General features: G+C 32.8%; 1 protein-coding gene across 12 annotated transcripts in view; it reads left to right on the plus strand.

Annotated features, from left to right (window-relative positions):
* ckn (caskin) overlaps positions 1-19,353 on the plus strand; it is a 275,539-nt gene that overhangs the window by 215,740 nt on the left and 40,446 nt on the right. For 2 of the 12 annotated variants that reach the window (XM_008192906.3, XM_064354835.1), the window contains exon 2: positions 6,676-7,047. The exons of 6 other annotated variants lie outside the window; for them this stretch is intronic. In XM_008192906.3, coding sequence (XP_008191128.1) covers positions 6,705-7,047 — 343 coding nt within the window. In that variant the 5' untranslated portion in view covers positions 6,676-6,704. Of the gene's footprint in view, positions 1-3,281; positions 3,919-6,356; positions 7,048-13,827; positions 13,917-19,353 lie in introns of those variants that run through there. 4 more of the 12 variants (XM_008192905.3, XM_015978129.2, XM_008192907.3 and 1 more) reach the window with 3 other exon arrangements.

The following is a 19,353-nucleotide window of genomic DNA, read 5'->3' on the forward strand; positions in this document are numbered from 1 at the left end:
AATTGCATTAAAATGCAACTAAATTGTTTCACTGCGCAAGAAAACACTTTTATTGTCGAAGCTTATTTTCGAATTGGGAACTTAATAAATGGAAAATAGTAATATTCGGTGTCTAAATGCCTGCCATTAATTCTATAAAATGGCATTTCTGATTTTACATGGTAAATTCACAGACGACTAGATGACAATCATTTAAAAACACATTGTACTTTCAGTTTCACAATGAAGAATTGGGGAAAACAAAAATCTCACAAGGGGTGCGATTATTAGGATAGAATTTTTATTTTTTTCCGTCTCTCAAAAATAAAAGCTTTCTTTTGTATCTTTATCACCGTCTGAGTCATTTTTCGGGCTGTGACGTACCGGGGGCTCCCTTTGTAATCCCGCGATAAAAATGTCAATATTATGATAAATTGTCGAACCAGCACATCCATCAAATTGCTTTCTCTGTATCGCTGTCTCTAATTAAAATTTGAATTCGACGATGGTTTCGATTAAAACAAGCCATTTCTCGTTGTCCTGCAATCGACATTCCTTTTTCCCCAAGCCATCGTGCTTTTTAATTGAATTCATTGAGTTGGTTTTTTGAAGCCGGTTATTATTCGATTTGGTCGGTGGATGTGCAAATATTTGTCCGTCCGTGAATCGATTCGGAATCTCGGTTTGTTTTTTTTGCAGCAATCTTCCGTTACGGATAATCGCTAGAAACTTTATAGAGACAACTGTGAATGCAGATCGGAAAAAGTTTAATTAAATTGCAGTACGCCTTTGTAATTAGAATTGCTCGAGTTAATTGACAAGCTGTCGCGCGCTTCGAAGAAAAAAGCGACAGGTTTGTGGATTCAGGTGAAAATGTGGGCAGTGGTGAGGTCAGGGTTTCCCCGAAAATTATACATGCGGGGAAATTTAGCGTGATGTAGAAGCGATGAGAGGTGTGGCAGAACCAAGTCGTTTTTTCGAGCTTTTAAGCTGCGAAAATTAAACTTTTCGTGTCTTTTGATTAAATACAGTCAATAGCCTAACACTAACACTGTTGCTTTTGGTGAACGATTTTGAATTGCTCCTTTTGCAAAATTTTGAAGCTTTAAGAGTGTCAAAGCGGCAGAAAATAACGTAACTTTAGCTTTTTCCCGAAAACGAAACAATCTTTCCTACACTTTTTCTAAACATGACATTTATAATGCCATTCGTTTTTGAGTTGTGACGTCATGCATTATTAATTTTTTTAATGTCAACGGACATTTTTTTTACTGTTTTCGATAGTACACATCTTTTTCTTTCTGGTAATAAGAGAAAATAAAAAAATAATTAAACAATTTAAAATATGTTTTTAATATAGTAAAAAAAATATTGACAATTAAACGTAATAAGTTCTATCTTTTTATCACTTTTTATTTATAACTTAGCGACTTATTAGCGGCAATTGTTATTTAGATTTTTTATACAATTATCATGAAAACAGTTTATATGCACCTAAACGCAAAAAAATAATAAAAAACAATCACCCCTTATAAAATAAAGCAAGAACAAAAAGATAAAACGTTTTGTGCAATACTCTTAATAACTTTGTTTTTTTTTTTTGAAAAAAACTAAATTTTGAAGGTTTAATTGAATTTGGATCTGGAAGAGTCACTTTTCCGCCAAGCTTATTTATTTAAAAACGACATGAAAAGCTAGAAGTTTATTTTTGCAAACAAAACAAGACAAAGTTATAAAAATTCTTCTCACATATTTAATAGAACTGTCATAATTTAGTTTCTTAAACAACATTTTTGTCGTTTTTTCCAAAGCTCTACATACATACATCATTGTAGACCTGAATAAAAACACTTCAAAAATTCAAGTGTAAAATATGGCGTTCATAAGAAAAAACGAAGTTGAGTGTACCTCTGCCATCAAGAACGCCTTGGAAAAAGCAATGAGAGATTTAGATTTCTTGTCAAAAAGTGCCTGAAGAATGTCCTACTTAAAAACCACTAATTTTTTTGGTTTTCGCTTAAAAAAATAAAAACGAAAATTACAATTTTTTTTTCTCAATAATTCAAAAACTAAAAATAACATCAAATTTTCTTTAGATAATTGTTCATCATAAAAAAGCGCAACTTTGTTTTAATTTAACCGACTTATACTAATAACTGAGAGCCCCATGGTGGAGGTCGAAAAACGGACACCCTGTATTATTTTTTGGGTTTTTTCTTTTTTGTTTTTTTTTATACTTTCCTACCATAAAGATAAAAATGTATACTTTCTAAAACACTAATCAGAAATGTCAGTTGCCTTTAAAAAAATTATAAATGACGTTATTACTCAAAAACGAATGACGTCAAAAATTGTAATTTTTGAAAAAAGACTCTTAACAAAGATAATGTGTAATGATATTACTCAAAATGTGAGGAGTCGACTTTATATTACATTTTTTTCACACATTTTAACTGTTAACTTGAATCTTGAATACCTATTTTTAAAATGCTTATTTTGCAAATTTATACTTTTTAATAAAAATATACATATTTCAATTGTTTATTATTGTTTATTAAAAAAAGTTAATTCGATTATCCAGCGAACCCCTTGCAATAATGAATTCTGAATGAAATTGGTTAATTCTGAAAAAAAAACAGTTCAATAAATATATATTATATATAATGTTCACTTTGTATTAATTTCTAATTAAATATATTCTAGCTTCGAAATAATTATGTATTTTTTATTATTTCAGTTAATTAATAGCAATCAACAAAACTGTAATTTACCTGAATGTAATTTAGTTTCTTTGAAATTATAATTTTTGGATAATTATTCTAATTATTATTATTGTGCAGGTTAATTATCAAAGAAGTAATTGCATTGTTTCATATAACAATTTTGTGGCTTAAATCTGGCGCTAAACGTAATGATTGATAAAAAACTACTTATTGATGTTTTATCGTGATTTACCTAGTTGTTTTTTTTTTGGTTTTTAACGAGGGAAATTTAATATTTGTCTCCAAATCTGGAACAACATAATTTTCGTAATTAAAGCGAGGAACGACTTGATTTTATTGTGGCTTGGTCACATTTTGCAAAAATATTTTAATTAGAAGCTCTCTAATGTAATTAGCTAACACAAATGAGCAGAAACGGGTTTCTTAATTAATCTTAATTCAATTAATATTGAGCATCTGTGCCTTCTCTCGGGTATAAACTAAGCTGTGAATTACTTATTTTAATTTTTTTGACTCATTTATTTTCCGTTCATTATATAAATAAGAATATTAAAATAAGTCATATCGCATCTGTTGTTCTCTAACAATACCCCCAGTCGGCCATAATACTCCACTTCTATTCACAGCACACAAAGCCCCTTTTGTAGCTCAATTTCCATAATTCCCTAAAATTTAAACACTCTCAACACATTCACACGTGTAGTGTCGCGACCCGCGCCTTTCCGGAATAAATTCGCTGGCAGTCTGGCGGCGGCGCCTTAAAGCCCTATCACCGCCAATTACCGCCTCAATCTTCAATCATCGTCTCTAAATATGCAAAGCATCGTTATCAGAGATTTGTGGGCATGCGAACTCGTCGCCTTCAAGAAAAAGCAAACAGGTGGTGGGCGAATTCCTTCGTTTTGTTGGTTGCAATTCACGTGGGATTCGGGATACCACTCATATCTCAGCACGAGCAACATTTGCACCAGTCGTTCGTCGCACACATGATCGGACAATTCGCGATTAGACGCCGCTTTTGTGAGTTTTACGCTTTGTTTTTCCGGGCATCGGACGAGAGACGCGGAAAAGGCTCCGGGAGCTTTTTGCCCGGATCCGGGGAGTGCGGGATAGGTGGTCTTCGGGTTTGAGTCATTGGCTGCTTAACTACCTCGCAAGTTTCAGGGACATCGAGGTTCTGATTTACACACTTTGCGATTTTAATTTAATTGCAACGGTGAGAGTTTTGTCACTTATTCAATCGCTGAGGTAATTAATTCGTAATGAAGACACTCCAAGGCTTATAGGGGCATAAATTCGCCCGAATTTTACGATCTGGAGGGTTGTTGCGGGTTATTTATGGTTGTTCCTGTTGGTTTTTGGGCAATTTGAGCCTAATTTCGTGCCGAATCATGTAAATTTAATATCGGGTTTCCGAGTGACCTCAAGAGGATTTTGTAACGAATTTTAGTTTATACAGTGTGTTCAAAAATGGTTGTTCATCAAGTCACCTATGAAATTTGAAGTAATGTGCCGCTTAATTTAAATTGTGAATACTGTCAAAGTGACAAATGGGTCAAAATAGTGGAAAAAGAAAACGATAAAATACTCAATAACAAAAATTACGAAAATATAAAACACAAATCATGACAAATTCTACACTTGATACAACTTTGTCGAAAAATGCAAAATAATGAGTAAAAAGCTAATTTAAAGATTAAACAGAATTGACAGTACAATAGTCATTTAGATGAAGCGGAATATTAAACCTGATTTCAATAGTCGTCGACTTGATAAACAATCATTTTTGAACACATTGTAGTTAGGTGCTTGTATTATACAGGCTAATTCTTTAATGGTCTAGATTAAAAACTTTTTAACTTCTAATATAGCTAGAGGTTTAAGATTTTGTATACAATCAAAATTGATCATTTTGAGTACAATAAAATTATTTTCAAAATGGTTGAGTTTTCCGAACTACGAAAAATTGTCGCCAACTTTGAAATTTTAAATAGTAACTGCTTATTTTTATTGTATTTTTGAATTCGCCTCTTGAAACTGAGTAAAATGTACCCTAGTTGTCAGTATTTATCTGTCATAGTTTTTGACGTATGTCAATTTTTTTATACTAATTTTCATTTCCAGGGGTTCATTTAAAATATCACAGTTCATGAACCCTTTACAATAAATGAATAACTCTTTTTGAATTTGAAACCCAAAGGTTCGGAAGGTCTTTTCAAATCTCCAGGATTGTCAACTGTCAAATTGCAAGGCTACTATGATTTTTTAAAAGTGATGATTAAAAAATGATTTTAAAACAGTTTTTTCAAATAGCATGACCCACTTTTTTCAATGGCAGTCAAAATAACATCAATTTTTATGCAGACTTTTATTAACATCTTCTATATCTATCTCTTACATTTTTTGGAATAATCGCATGAATTTTAGCTCGTTATTTTCATTTTTAATCAAGTAAACTTTCGAAAAATACGATAAAATCGCGCTAATAATTAAAAGAAATGTTAGATTTGTTCATCATTTTTGTTCAAGAAGTTCAAAATTCTATGGCAGACTGACTGGATTACTTTACATAATTCACCATGTTATATAAAATAACATAATTAAATATTATTGTTTTACTGCTCATTTGATAATAAACTAAATACAGTGTTGAAGTTTGACAATTGTTGACCATTTTGCAAGGTCTACTTGATTAACTTTAAAAATTCCGAAGTAAAATCCGTTTTTTGTGATTTTTTTCAAAATCTGTAATAGATAGGTATGGGACGTATTGATGAAAGTCACCATAAATATCGATGTTTTTTCGATTGGCGTTGAGAAAATAGGGTCGTTCCATTTGAAAAAACTGAGTTAAAGCAGTTTTTTGATAACCGTTTTGAAAAAATCATACTAGCCATGATTTTTGACAGTTGACAATTTTGAAAATTCTAGAACACTCTTCAAACTTTTGACTATCAAATGCAAAAAAATTATTCACTTACCGCAAAGAATTCAAGGGCTGTGATATCTTAGATAAACCGTTGCAAATGAAAATTTTTACAGAAAATTGATATATGTCAAAAACTATAACAGATAAGTACCAACAACTTGGGTAAATTTTACTCAGCTTAAGAAGGTGAATTCAAATATGCAATAAAAATGTGTGGTTACTATTTAAAATTTCAAACTTGGCGCCAAATTTTTGTAGTTCCGGAAGCTCAGCCATTTTGAAAATAACTTAGCTGAACTCAAAATGATCGACATGCATGGCATACAAAATTTCAAAGCTCTAGCTAGATTAGTTAAGTTTCTAATGTAGGCCCCAAACGAATCACCCTGTATTATTTTTGAGATCATTCATCTTTGGTCGTAAATAACAGGTTTCTTGAGTGTGGTCTGTGGTATTATGACGATCAAACACCTCCAGTAATTAGGCTAGGCAATGTTAAAAACACACGCAAGACATTTAACAGTTGCATGATCACGACTTCAGCTTCTATTAATTCTTCAGCCTCCTGAAAATCGCTTTTTAATGGAGATACTGACTTTTCCTGGTTTAGTTTTTTCCCCAACCCACATTAAATGACCGGTCATTAGGCGCTATTCCATGGAAATAATTTTGTTATGAACCTGAAAAGTGCCATCTTTCGATTTTGATTTTTTTTCATATTTTAGTTGTTTTGTGGCGAGGATTGGTGTCGTTCCTCCCCATCTGGGAAACAATACGTCCATTAGAGGCCGCGTGTGTGGAATAGCCATTAGTGTCCGCCCTATGTAAAGTTTTAAGACCACACAAGTGCTTAAATTCCCTCAGCGATATACGAAATGTGCGTCTCAGTTTCCACAAAATTGTAAATCACAGAAACACATGTTCGTGTCTTCTATTCTGGGATTGTCCCGTAATTAGTTATATTTCCCGTGTTAGCGGCAGCTGGTCTAATTGCCCTGATCCTTGCGAGTGGAAATAGAGCGATTTTTCGATGGATCATTTCAGAGTGCAAGTGACAATGCAATAGCCCCGAAATGGCAACGATCTGTTTCCGACCTCCACCTTTGCCCCCGAACAAGAAATCGCAATTGAACATCAATCGTTATCGGAAGCAAAGTTTGCTCTCGTCGACGTATCTGAGTTTCCGCGATCCGGCCGAAGACGAGGTCATACAAGACGAAATCGAACTGACGAACTTTAAGTGTAAAAAAAAGTGCAAAAAAGTGGCGCACACGAACTCGCTGAGTCGGGCCAAGGATGCAAAATGTGCCATGGTGCGGAGCCACTCCGACGGGAACCTCAACAAGGAGATAGCGCCCATGACCATCAATAGGTACATCAAGGTGTTGAGCGGCAGCTGGAAGAATTTGCTCAACTGTAAGTCCGAAGTCAGTTTTGTTCCGAGTAAATAAATGTCTCACCGAGACAAAGTTCGAGGAATCTTCTCAGTAAACACAGATTAATGTGCCATAAAATTCCGATTAAAAACTTGAATTGACCTTAAAGACAATGACGAGATAAATCGCCAGAGAATGCTGGCATAAGAAGCTTCATAAAGCATTAAAATGGCTTAGAAAGCGTACAAATGCGCTCGAAAAAGTTAAAATACAGGTGAAGTCGGTGTAACGCTTGCTGTTATAAAATTAAATTGTAATTCTAATTTCATAGTTTTATTTTGCTCTGACATATTTTTTTCGTATTATTTTGTTTTCACTTTACTTTCTTTGGCATAATTATAAACTTTATCAATTTTTATAAGAAACCAAAAATAATAAAAATAAAAAAGTCTTGTTTTGTCTTTGTCATTCTCGGTCACTTGATAGTTGCATTTTGAGATGATATCATGTACCAAGTGATTCATGTGAAATGGTGAGTCTGGTAAAAATAAAATAATGCTCAACAATATTTTTAATTATTAATCTCTCCTCGAGTATCTTATCTACAATTTACTTTGTTTAAAATGAGATCATTTGCATTCTATTTTTGTAATGTTTCTCATCTTACGTGAGTTAAGCGGTATATGTACAGGGTGCTTCACATAATGCAATCAACAATACATATTCCGATACGATAGTCATTTGTAGTTGTTCGCACCTTTAAAAAATCACAGCGTTTTTAGGAAGTAAGTGATTAACATAGATTATAATCATTCCGTCTCTTGATACAACATTGATAATTGTTTATAAAAAAAAGTAAAAAAATAAAAAAAAAAAGCTTTTTGTTAAAAAATGCACTTAAACATAAAAATGACGTTTTTCTATTAAAGAAGAATAATCTTGCTTTAAAATATGATTTTTTTATTGCATTATTTTTTGTTTTTTTGCTTTTAAGTCTACTTATTCTGATCGTCTTTTTCTCTGAGTTGAAGTCTCATTGCGTTATAACACCATTATTTTGCTGATTTACGCATTTGGTGATTAATATCAGAACTCAATCATTCCCTCTCTTGATCAACATTGATAATTGTTTGTAAAAAAAAAAATAAGAAAAAAAATTAAAAAACAGCTTTTTGTTAAAAAATGCACTAAAAAACAAAAAATGTCGTTTTTCTATTAAAGAAGAATATTTTTGCTTTAAAATATTATTTTTTGTGTTTTTTTTAGTCTCTACTTATTCTGATCGTCTTTTTCTCTGAGTTGAAGTTGTACATAACACCAATATTTGTTATCTAAAATAAATGAATTAAAGCAAATCGGGATATTTTTTTGTAACAAAGCGTTATAAAATTGATTCGGTATTATTATATTTCTGCAAGTGAGTAAACAGTGCGCTTATTACAAACATACTGTGACGTCATAACGGTCAACATACCGTGTACACTGACCGTATATGTTGGTATAAGATGCAGTATTGACAAAACATCCTTTTTTAACCTGTCCCAAAACTTCTAACATTTTATTTAATTTTTAGAAGGTAATTACCTACAGAAAATTGCATTGTCACGTAGATTACGTAAGTATGCAAAATTTCAATTCATTCGGATAACAGGAACCCTTTCAAATTTGGCTCGGAAAATATGAAACAGACAGTCTGACAACAAAGCAAGTTACATAAAAACTTTTGAAAAAGAAACACACTTTTTGTGTCTGTTATCTAAACTAAATGAATTAAAACAAATTGGGTTATGTAACAAAGCGTAATAAAATTGATTCGGTATTAATATATTTCTCTAAGTGAGTAAACAGTGCGCTTTTTACAAACATACTGTGACGTCACAACGGTCAACATATCGTGTACACCGTATATGTTGGTATAAGATGCGGTATGTGCAAAACATGCTTTTTTAACCTATCTCAAAACTTTAACACTTCATTTAACTTCATTTTAAGTAATTACCTACAGAGAGTTGCATTATCACGTATATTACGTAAGTATGCAAAATTTCAATTCATTCGGATAACAGGAACCCTCTCAAATTTGGCTCGGAAAATATGAAACAGACAGTCTGACAACAAAGCAAGTTAAATAAAAACTTTTATTATTATTATTTTTTTATTGTTTTATTTTTTTTTGATGATTTTTATTTTGTAGGGTATTTTTAAGTTAATAAGAACAGCTATTAGAGGCGTTTTTGTTCGAGGCACACTGGGTATATTATCCTTGTTCATCTAAACTTCTATAGAAAAACAAACGAACGTGTGGTGTCATATAAAAACGCATTACATTTATGACATAACGGCACCATATGTCAATCAGAAGCTTTCAATTCATTTTTTTTTTTTTTTGAAGAAATAAACAAACATGTCTCTGTCCACTATTTGACTTTCTTATTAATAGCTTTACACCTTTGGGGTGATAAAATTATCTCCGAGATGATACCTTGATTTATTGAGGTCAATAATTTAACGATTACCTGCTGTTTGGGCATTAATACTATAATAAACTATATCTTTGGAGCACAAGATATTACTGACAAAAACCCGATTTAGATTTATGAGACTGCACCCTCATCATTATATATCATGTTATAAGCGACTTAAAAAACGAAATAAATTCACTTCAATATCTCCATACGAAAATTCTGATAACAATGGAAACGTTTCGTCATACACCCAACAATCATCGAGGAATTCAACCGATTATGACATTTACATGTGTATACTAGAACTTTTGGTATGTCAGATGGAATGACCACTTTCTTATCGTATCAATCTGGCGCCGCTTTGTCTTGACAGCTCCACATTATTGAATCAGGCTTTTTAATCCGAGATTTTCGAAAAATTAACTCCGTGTATTCATTAAGAGGTATTACAACAAAGCGTGGGCAGTGTTAAAACTCTTGCGGGTTCTCGGAAAGTGTTGTGTGGGTCCGAGCAATAAATTGCGCAAATTATTTCGTTTGTGATCGAACAGCTTGTGACTTTATCGCAGGAATTTTGAATAACAGGTGGTGTATGGATATCGTGTGCTTGACGAGGATATAATTTCCCTAATTTCGCGCGTAAATCATAAAGCGGACGTGCACGATTTTAAAAAGCTCCGTAAATCGTTTTCGACAAAAATTGGCCGAATTTGTGGAGCAGTGGCGTGCAGACACGCAACAAAGCTCTCGGGAGGGGGTCTTAAACTCTTAGCGAACACTTTGCCCAAATGCACCGATATAACCGGCTTGTAGCCGCATTAAGGCCGTATTTCACCAACTTTGTAGTCTGTTTAGGAACTATTTCGTCCGCGCTATTGTTTTCGGGAGCTGCAATGCAGATACATTACGAACGGATGTGATGTTCTGTGCCGATAAATTATAGGTGGTTTGCTTTATAATATTGCGATGCACAAATCACTTTGCTGTGACATTTCGTGTCCCATGATCGAATCGAAGCTCGTAGGAGACAGAACCGATATCCAAGTCGAGATCTCTGACATCGGGAAGATGATGGCTTGCGTTTTGCAATTTTGTATTGCGACAAAATCGTCTTACTCTCAAAATACCTATTATGAAACGATACATAGAGCAAAAAAATGAAAAGAAAAAAGCAAAGTTGAATTGTTTTGGCAATTTGTTACGTTTTCTGTCGTAGGTCATAGTGACAGTGTCAAAATGTACAGGGTGCTGCATTATGGATATCTGAATAGGGGATTTCCGAATTTAAGAGGATTAGAAAAAAACGAGTGACACATTCTCGGGTCAGTTTTTTGAAAAAATAATTTTGGTCAAAATCGCATCCCGTTATCGTCTTTTGTTTTCGTCTTATAAAAAAAGTTGACATTTTAGGAAAATCTTAAAAAAATACATGCTTTACTAAAAGCTTTTATTTAACTTGCTTTGTTGTCTGTATGTCTGTTCCATATTTTGGGAGCCAAATTTGAAAGGGTTTCCGTTGTCCCAATGAATTGAAATTTTGCATACTTACTTAATCTGTGTGACAATGCAATCCTATGTGGTTAAATACCCCCTAAAGAGGTTAAATGGGGTTTTGAAGTTGTAGGTTATGTTTACAAATGGGTTTTCGATGTGTACATACCGTAACTTATATCAACATTAACGGTATATTGATCAGTGGGAAATATATTAATACCTAATCATTTTCATTATGTTTCGTTACAAACAAAAGTCGCTACTTTTTTTAAATTCATTTATCTTGGACGATAAAGTATAGACACAGAACAGAGGTGAGAATGTGCTTTCATTGCTAACAGCTCTTTTGTATCACATACCACTAAACAAGTTTGCAGAAATCAGCAAAATAATGGTATTACAATAATACAGCGAAACTAGATCTCAGAGAAAAAGAAGTTTAGAATAAGTATAGACTAAAAATGAAAAAAATAAAATAAAATAAATAAAAACTAAATAAAAAATGTTTTTTTAGAAAAAAGCTTTTATTTAAAGGATGCTTTAAAAAGTAAAAAATAATGTTTTTCTATCAGAGAAAAATATTTTTGCTTACAAATTAGGATTTTAAAATTTATAAAAGCTTTGGTAACGGTCATAAGTCATAACAAACAATACGGCTTTAAAAAAATCACTTTTTTAAATTGAGCACTGTTTCTAAAGCTTTTATAAACTTTAATTTATTTTTTAATTTGTAAGCACAAATATTCTCCTCTGCATCTTTTAAATATTTTTTTTCTAAAAAACATTTTTTATTTTTATATTATTATAAAAGATACACATATGAAGTAAAGACATTATACAGCCACTTTTTTACAGAGAATTTAATAATGTTATCAGCTATTTTTTAACTATTCGTTTAGTTGTAATAACATAAAGTTTTATTTTTTAATCATAGGCGGCTGTGATATTTGTGAGAAGCATATGATTTTCTGATTTGATATGTCTATTTGTATAATACAGCATTTTTAAGTATTAAAAAAACATAACATTTTGTTTTTTTCTCTATAGTAGGCCATGTAGTTGGCCATGAGAAAATTTTAGATTTTCATTTAAAACTATGAAAGATGTATCACCAAACAAGTGTAAATAATTTACTGATTTTTTAAACACTAATTAATTCAAAAACAGCACAATAAATTATTGTTTGATCAAATTTTTGCGATTAATAAAAATTATATGTTTTTAGATTTAAAATGGCAAGCTTACATTGTCATTTTATTTTCAAATATAACATGAAATGTCGGAAAAAGAAAATTCTGTTCACATTGTGTGTTCAATTGAAAATAACTTTAACATAGCTTTTTTTTTAATGTTACATTTTTTACTTTAATAACCGTTCACAAAATTTCTAGATTATTTACACCTTTTATGTGAAATAATTTTTTCATGGCCAACTACTTTCAAATATTTTAAATATATTTTTTATTAAAAGTATATAAAAATATCAAACTGTATTTATATTGTTTTCAGTTCAGAAAAAATAAGCTTTTCGAAAATGTCATAGCCAACTATGATTCCTATTTAAAAAAATAAAACTTTATGTTATTACAGCTAAACGCATGATTAAATAAAATGCTGATAGCATTATTAAATTCTCTATAAAAAGTGCTTTATAATGTCTTTGTTTCAAAGGTGTATCTTTATAATAAGGAAGATATGAATTCTTTAAGCTTTTCGAAAGTGTTATAAAATAAAAATTATTAAAAGACTGTTGATAACATTACATTCTTAATAAAAAAAAGTGTCTGTACAATATCTTTGTTTTTTTTTTAAGATTTCGCTAAAATTGTCAAGTTTTGTTTATCAGTCGAAAACAAAAGACGATTTTAGGATGCGGTTTTAACCAAAATATTTTTTTCAAAAAACGGACCTTAGAATATGTTACTCGTTTTTCTCCAAACCTCTTAGTTTCGGAGATTCTCTATTCGAACATTCAACATGCATCACCCTGTACATTTTGGAATTCGTAATAAGATCCAGCGTTTGAAATATTTAGCAATAGCTAGGAGCCCTAATGCCCTAAAGTCGTCTAAATAAGACAGCTCTGCACGCGTTAACGTCTAACCCAATTTATTCATCATCCAATTATCCGCCTTGTCCCATTTAATTCGGGTGTCTTTAACTTACGAGAGGCAGAAAATCGGCTCATTCAGGTGTAAATTAGGGCCCAATCTTGTTTGTGAACACTAACAGCGGATCATCTCTAAATTGAAACCTAGCAGAAACATTTATGCTTTTAGCTTCCCCCGTCATCGAGCGAGAATTCGCTCATTTGGGCCCCAATACCAGGTCATCAGTTTGATGTGTTGAAATTAATTAACCAGTCTGCGATAATTACCGCATTTTTTGCAAATCATGCTTCCTGAACGGGTCTGTTTCCCACGAAATTTATCAGGATTATGCACGACACGATTCAATGAGCAGTATCATCGAGAATTAATGTCGTTTTAATTAGCATCGTTTCTAATGATAGCGAAACAAGAAAAGAACAATCTTCCATTAAAACGACATCAATTTCAACTATCTCAACACTCGCGAGAATGCTGCTACTTCATTACACGACATACTAGAACAACTTAATCGGGCATTCTCGACGAGTTATCTCCTAGTCAATTTTTCAAAAGGCATCAGCGGAAATTCCAAAGGATTGTAGAATGGGCCGGAGAACAACCAGGACCGGTTGGTTGTCTCAGGGTTAGAGCACATTCGAAATCGAAGTCTGTTCAGCTTCCCGATCTGTTTATTATTGTGGTTGACAAAAAATGGTAGCTTATTACGTCACCTAGAGGCTTTGAATCGTCCTCAGTTGGTAAAGTGGCGCGAGGCGAGTAAAAGCTCAAAGCTCGTGCGGAATGAAGTGATATTGAACTCTAACGGTCCGGTGCTTTTTTGATGATTCAAGTGCTCGAAGGTAACTCATTTTCACAGATTATTTTATATTACCGCTGTTGGAAGAGCAAATAAGGCAAAGATTCGTGATGGGCGCTCACGACCGGAGCTTGTTCCTATTCCGAGTAATTATAACGAAATTACGAAAAGACTGACAGTTTAAAATGGTGGCGTTAGAAGTTTAAACTAATTAGAATAAAAACAGTAAACCCCGTCCGTAGACACTCAAGAGTAATTAACTCGTTGGCTTTTATTTCTTTATGTATTATACAATTTGCTCTCAACATAAATACATGGTAATTTAAATTAATTATGGGCAAAGAGAACACGCCGGTCTCGAAGGAATAATTCCACAAAAGGTGGACTCGCAAACTAAAACTACATAAACATAATTGCACGCGGCTAAATGAATATGTATGCGGGGGTCGTGTACAATTTGAATTGTAATTTGCGTGTTAAACCCTCGAATATATCCGACTTCGATTCGAATAAACCGAATTTAATAATCCGGTTAGGGTGATAGTTCTAACTTCTTGATTAGGAATGCAGGCTATTGGCAGAAGTTTATTAATGCAATACGTGCCCCTTCAGCCAACTCCACTCAAAAAGCTGCACAAGAACGGTTTTCAATTTATCAAGGTGTTAACCACAAAAAGGTACTTATTTCCACGCTCGTCATTATCCTAGGCAAGTTTTTCACTTTTAACGAAACAGTAACGAGATTTGTAGAACGAGGTTATTTCAGGTAATTGATCTTGGAGTTAGTTTTATGGGACTTGGACAAATTCGGGCCAGGTGGCGATATTTTGAAATTATTTCTGGTTCGTGGAAGTCGTGACTTTGGCAAGTTTCTTAAATGTGACCCGAACACGAATCACAAAAGTTGAAAAGGTAAAACGTTAAAACAAGGGTGTGTCGTATTTCTTTCAAATAATTGTCCCGCAAACGAATTGTTGCGAAGGTCAAGAGCAAGGTGCTCTCTCATCTAATCGTAGCACTGAGGCCCGGTATTTCAGTTGAACCAAAAATATTTTGGTTACCAATTTATTTCCTGGTTTGACGTATTTCAGTGTTTGGCTATGATTTAACCAAGTTTAAAATCTTTACCGAACGGTTTACCAACTTTTTTCAAGGTTAGCACTAACGCCCGGTATTTCAGTTGACGGTTAAACCAAAAATATTTTGGTTACCAATTTATTTCCTGGTTTGACGTATTTCAGTGTTTGGCTATGATTTAACCAAGTTTAAAATCTTTACCGAACGGTTTACCAACTTTTTTCAAGGTTAGCACTAACGCCCGGTATTTCAGTTGACGGTTAAACCAAAAATATTTTGGTTACCAATTTATTTTCTGGTTTGACGTATTTCAGTGTTTGGCTATGATTTAACCAAGTTTAAAATCTTTACCCAACGGTTTACCAACTTTTTTCAGGGTTAGCACTAACGCCCGTTATTTCAGTGACGGTTAAACCAAAAATATTTTGGTTACCAATTTATTTCCTGGTTTGTCATATTTCAGTGTTTGGCTATGATTTAACCAAGTTTAAAATCTTTACCGAACGGTTTACCAACTTTTTTCAAGGTTAGCACTAAGGCCCGGTATTTCAGTTGACGGTTGAACCAAAAATATTTTGATTACTAATTTATTTCCTGGATTGACGTATTTCAGTGTTTGGCTATGATTTAACCAAGTGTAAAATCTGTACCGAACGGTTTACCAACTTTTTCCAGGGTTAGCATTAACGCCCGGTATTTCAGTTGACGGTTAAACCAAAAATGTTTTGGTTACCAATTTATTTCCTGGTTTGACGTATTTCAGTGTTTCGCTATGATTTAACCAAGTTTAAAATCTTTACCGAACGGTTTACCAACTTTTTTCAGGGTTAGCACTAACGGCCGATATTTCAGTTGACGGTTAAACCAAAAATATTTTGGTTACCAATTTATTTCCTGGTTTGACGTATTTCAGTGTTTGGCTGTGATTTAACCAAGTTTAAAATCTTTACCGAACGGTTTACCAACTTTTTTCGGGGTTAGTCATACTCATACGCAGTGTCTCTATTTTTCTAACCTAATTTTTTCGCGAGATATCACGCAGTTTTACCACTTTCTGCGACCCGTTCTTGACTGTGTTTTGGTGGCGTTGTAATTATTTTATTTGAAACATGAGGGCTGTGGATATACAGGTTGTTCTGCCAAAACCCCACATTAGAAGTATTGGTAGTTCTCATAATGATAGTCATCTGAAAATTTAAATACTATCATAATCTTTTTGGTCCTGCTCAAAGAAAATATTTTCAAAATGTTAACACTTCCGGTTATACCGGAAGTCGCTATTAACTTCCTTATTTTTAATGAAAAGCTATATTTTTTAACGGGTTTTTCGATTACTAGAATCATTTTAAGGTAGTTTTCATAAGCTGTCCGTATGCCTAAACTTAGTCGTTTACGAAATATTTAAAGTTTTTACATTTTTCTTTTAATTTGCACCTTCCAGTTCAAAAATTGATAACTCTGCCATTTTAAAAAATTTCTTTTCTTTGGTGTCTTAAAATTTCTAAAAAAGAATAACAAACCCCAAATGTTTAAAGTTAAGTTTTCAGAACCTTAAAATTCATAACTCAATTTTTTCAAATGAAATGTTACAAGTTTTATTTCACTAAATTCTGCATCAATCTGTATTAGCAATCTCTATACTTATGTTTAATAGTTTTCAAGTTACAATAAGTTTTTTGTTGGGATTGAGAAATTCATTAACCATAAGCTTTTTCTCAAATGTAGCCATAGGCTTTTTCTCAAATGTAGCCATGGAAACGAGAGGAAAAAATGTGAGAAATTAAAGTTTTTGAAACCAACATTCAATGAATTTATTTTCTTTTCCCAGGTCGTTCGTTTAATCAGAAATGGTTAAATGGCAAACTATGCAAAAATAGCTGTGGTTAGTAAGAAATTTTCTACAATGTCAAAAAACCAACATAACTTGAAAACAATCACAGATAGGGAATGCTAATACAGATCGATGTAGAAAAAATTCTCCTCCATCTAGTAAAATTAAAATTGGGAGATTCCATTTGAAAAAATTAAGGTATGGGTACTTGAAGTTGTTCAAACTTAACCTTAAAAATTTTGGGTTAATTAACTTTTTTTCCAGTTTTGAGCATAATGGAGAACAGATACAGGGTTTGTCTTTTAATTCGCCAAATATGATTTCGGAATCTCTAAAACTAAAATAGTTACCGATTTTTTAAGTGACAGGTGCAAATCTAAAAATTTTCAAAAAATCTTAAATATCTCGAAAACGGTTAAACTTAGGTAAAGTAAAGCTGATAAAAACAGCCTTAAAATAACTCTAGTAATCCAAAAACGCATTGAAAAATATAGCTTTTCATTTCAAATAAGAAAGTTGGTAGCGACTTCCGGTATAACCGGTATAAGTGCTGCCATCTTGAAAATATTTTTATTCAGCAGAACTTAACGGGTTATGGCTGAAAAAGCTGGGAATTTAACCCAATTTCTTCTAAGGCACTGAAAAACCGATTCAAGGTTAAAATCTTGGGTAAGATTTACCATTAAAAATTTTACCCAAGCACTGAAATACCAGGCGTAAAAATAATAATTCCGTTGAATTTTGCCTTGTGGTGAAAACATGATGTCCCCATGCCATTTCGCCGGCAAATCGCCCCACAGGAATAAAGTGAACTTTAACACGCTACCAGATGTCCCTGGCCATATGTGTGCCATGACATTAATCAAAGTTTTAACATCTCGTCCATTTAATGTCGACTTTTTTCATCGGATGTTTCAAAACTGTGCTTGAATTAATCATAACATCCGATTTTTCAGCAATGTGGGTCACGAATGGCCACTCTTTGTGCACTTCTCATGATGAAGTGACGCAACTAGAACTTTATTCATCAAACACTTGTTGAGTTGTTGAAAACTTGGAAAGTAAACAATCGATAACAAGAAGTTACACGATGTTTTTTGGGCCTTGGGGAGCCTCAAAACCGCCAATATTAATATCGCAGCTTTCGATTGCGTGATTGATGTGGAGATTTCGGGCTGGTGATCCATCAAAGAAGTTGTTTGTACACAAGCCCTCCTAGTAATTACAAAACAATAACAAGGACTTATAAATATTGAATCGTATGATAATGATGATTCTTTTTCGGTGAGGAATGTTACAGTGGGAAGAACACGCCGTTGTTCCCTTATCTCTGACATTACTATTCGATATGAACAGAGTTATCACAATGTTGAAACAGGTAGTGGACAGGTTGACATTTCATATTCCGCCTACAGAAATTGGACACAAGTCGATTTCAGTATCGCGTAAATTCCCTGAAATCGTTCCATATATGCCCACATCTGTCAATATAAAAACCCGACATCCTTTTTTGTATGTCCGTGTTTATGTTATGGCGCCTGTTTATTTTTTCAAGGGGCGCCCACATTTTATAGCCAATGTGAACGATTTTGACGGAACAGGTGCTCTTGAAACATTTCACCAGTCTGAATAAACTTTAATTATTTCCATGAAATTGACGCCACAACTTGGATTTGCACAGATAACACGAACGCCCCGAATTCATCACGGCTAGGCCACTAACAAGGAAGTTTGATTGAAGCACTGCTAAGCCCCAATTTGCACCGACCAAATTGGCTCAAGGGGAGTTCCACCCAGGGCCGGATTACCCATTAGGCTACCTAGGCTGCAGCCTAGGGGCGCTAACTAAAGTTGAGAAAAATTAACAACTTTAAATAAAATAAAACTTTAAATATCACAAAAAATCTTCAAAAGTTGAGGTGCAATTGTAAAAATCATTGTCAATGATTTCCACGTTTTTGATAAAAATAAAATATCAAGTTACTGATACATATTTATATAATTATAACAGATATGTACAAATACCCTAACCATGCCTTGTTTATTTTCTTGATATGAAATCACTTTAAATGCATTTTTGAAGGAAAGTAGGTAGGTATACTATAAGTCTAAACGAAACATGACGAATTAAATTCTGTTGTGTATCGGTTGTCTACGATCGTTTTTGAGTTCAAATTAATAGAAACATATTTAAAATTAACACTAAATCGAAATTTGGATAATAAAGAGCTTGTGAGCTAGTTGGGCAGAGAAAACAGGGAAACTGGTTTCAAAATTCTATATAATATACAAAGTGAGTCTTCTAAAAATATTTTTTATTATATTTCAAAAACTAGTAATCACATAGAAATCAATTAATGCTATTACATTCTTTCATAATAATTTTCTCTATGCATGTGACTTTCTTAGAATTTTTTAGTGATTCCTCACAAATAAAATTAATTACATAATTTAAAATATTAGTATTCACGAGCTGGAATTTTGTAATTTCTACTATCATTCTAAATCGATGCTTATTTAGATAATGTGCTGAGCAAAAAATTCTTAAGAAAATCGTTGCCAGTCTTAAAAT

Source organism: Tribolium castaneum, chromosome 1, assembly GCF_031307605.1.
Source record: "Tribolium castaneum strain GA2 chromosome 1, icTriCast1.1, whole genome shotgun sequence".
Lineage (NCBI taxonomy): Eukaryota > Metazoa > Arthropoda > Insecta > Coleoptera > Tenebrionidae > Tribolium > Tribolium castaneum.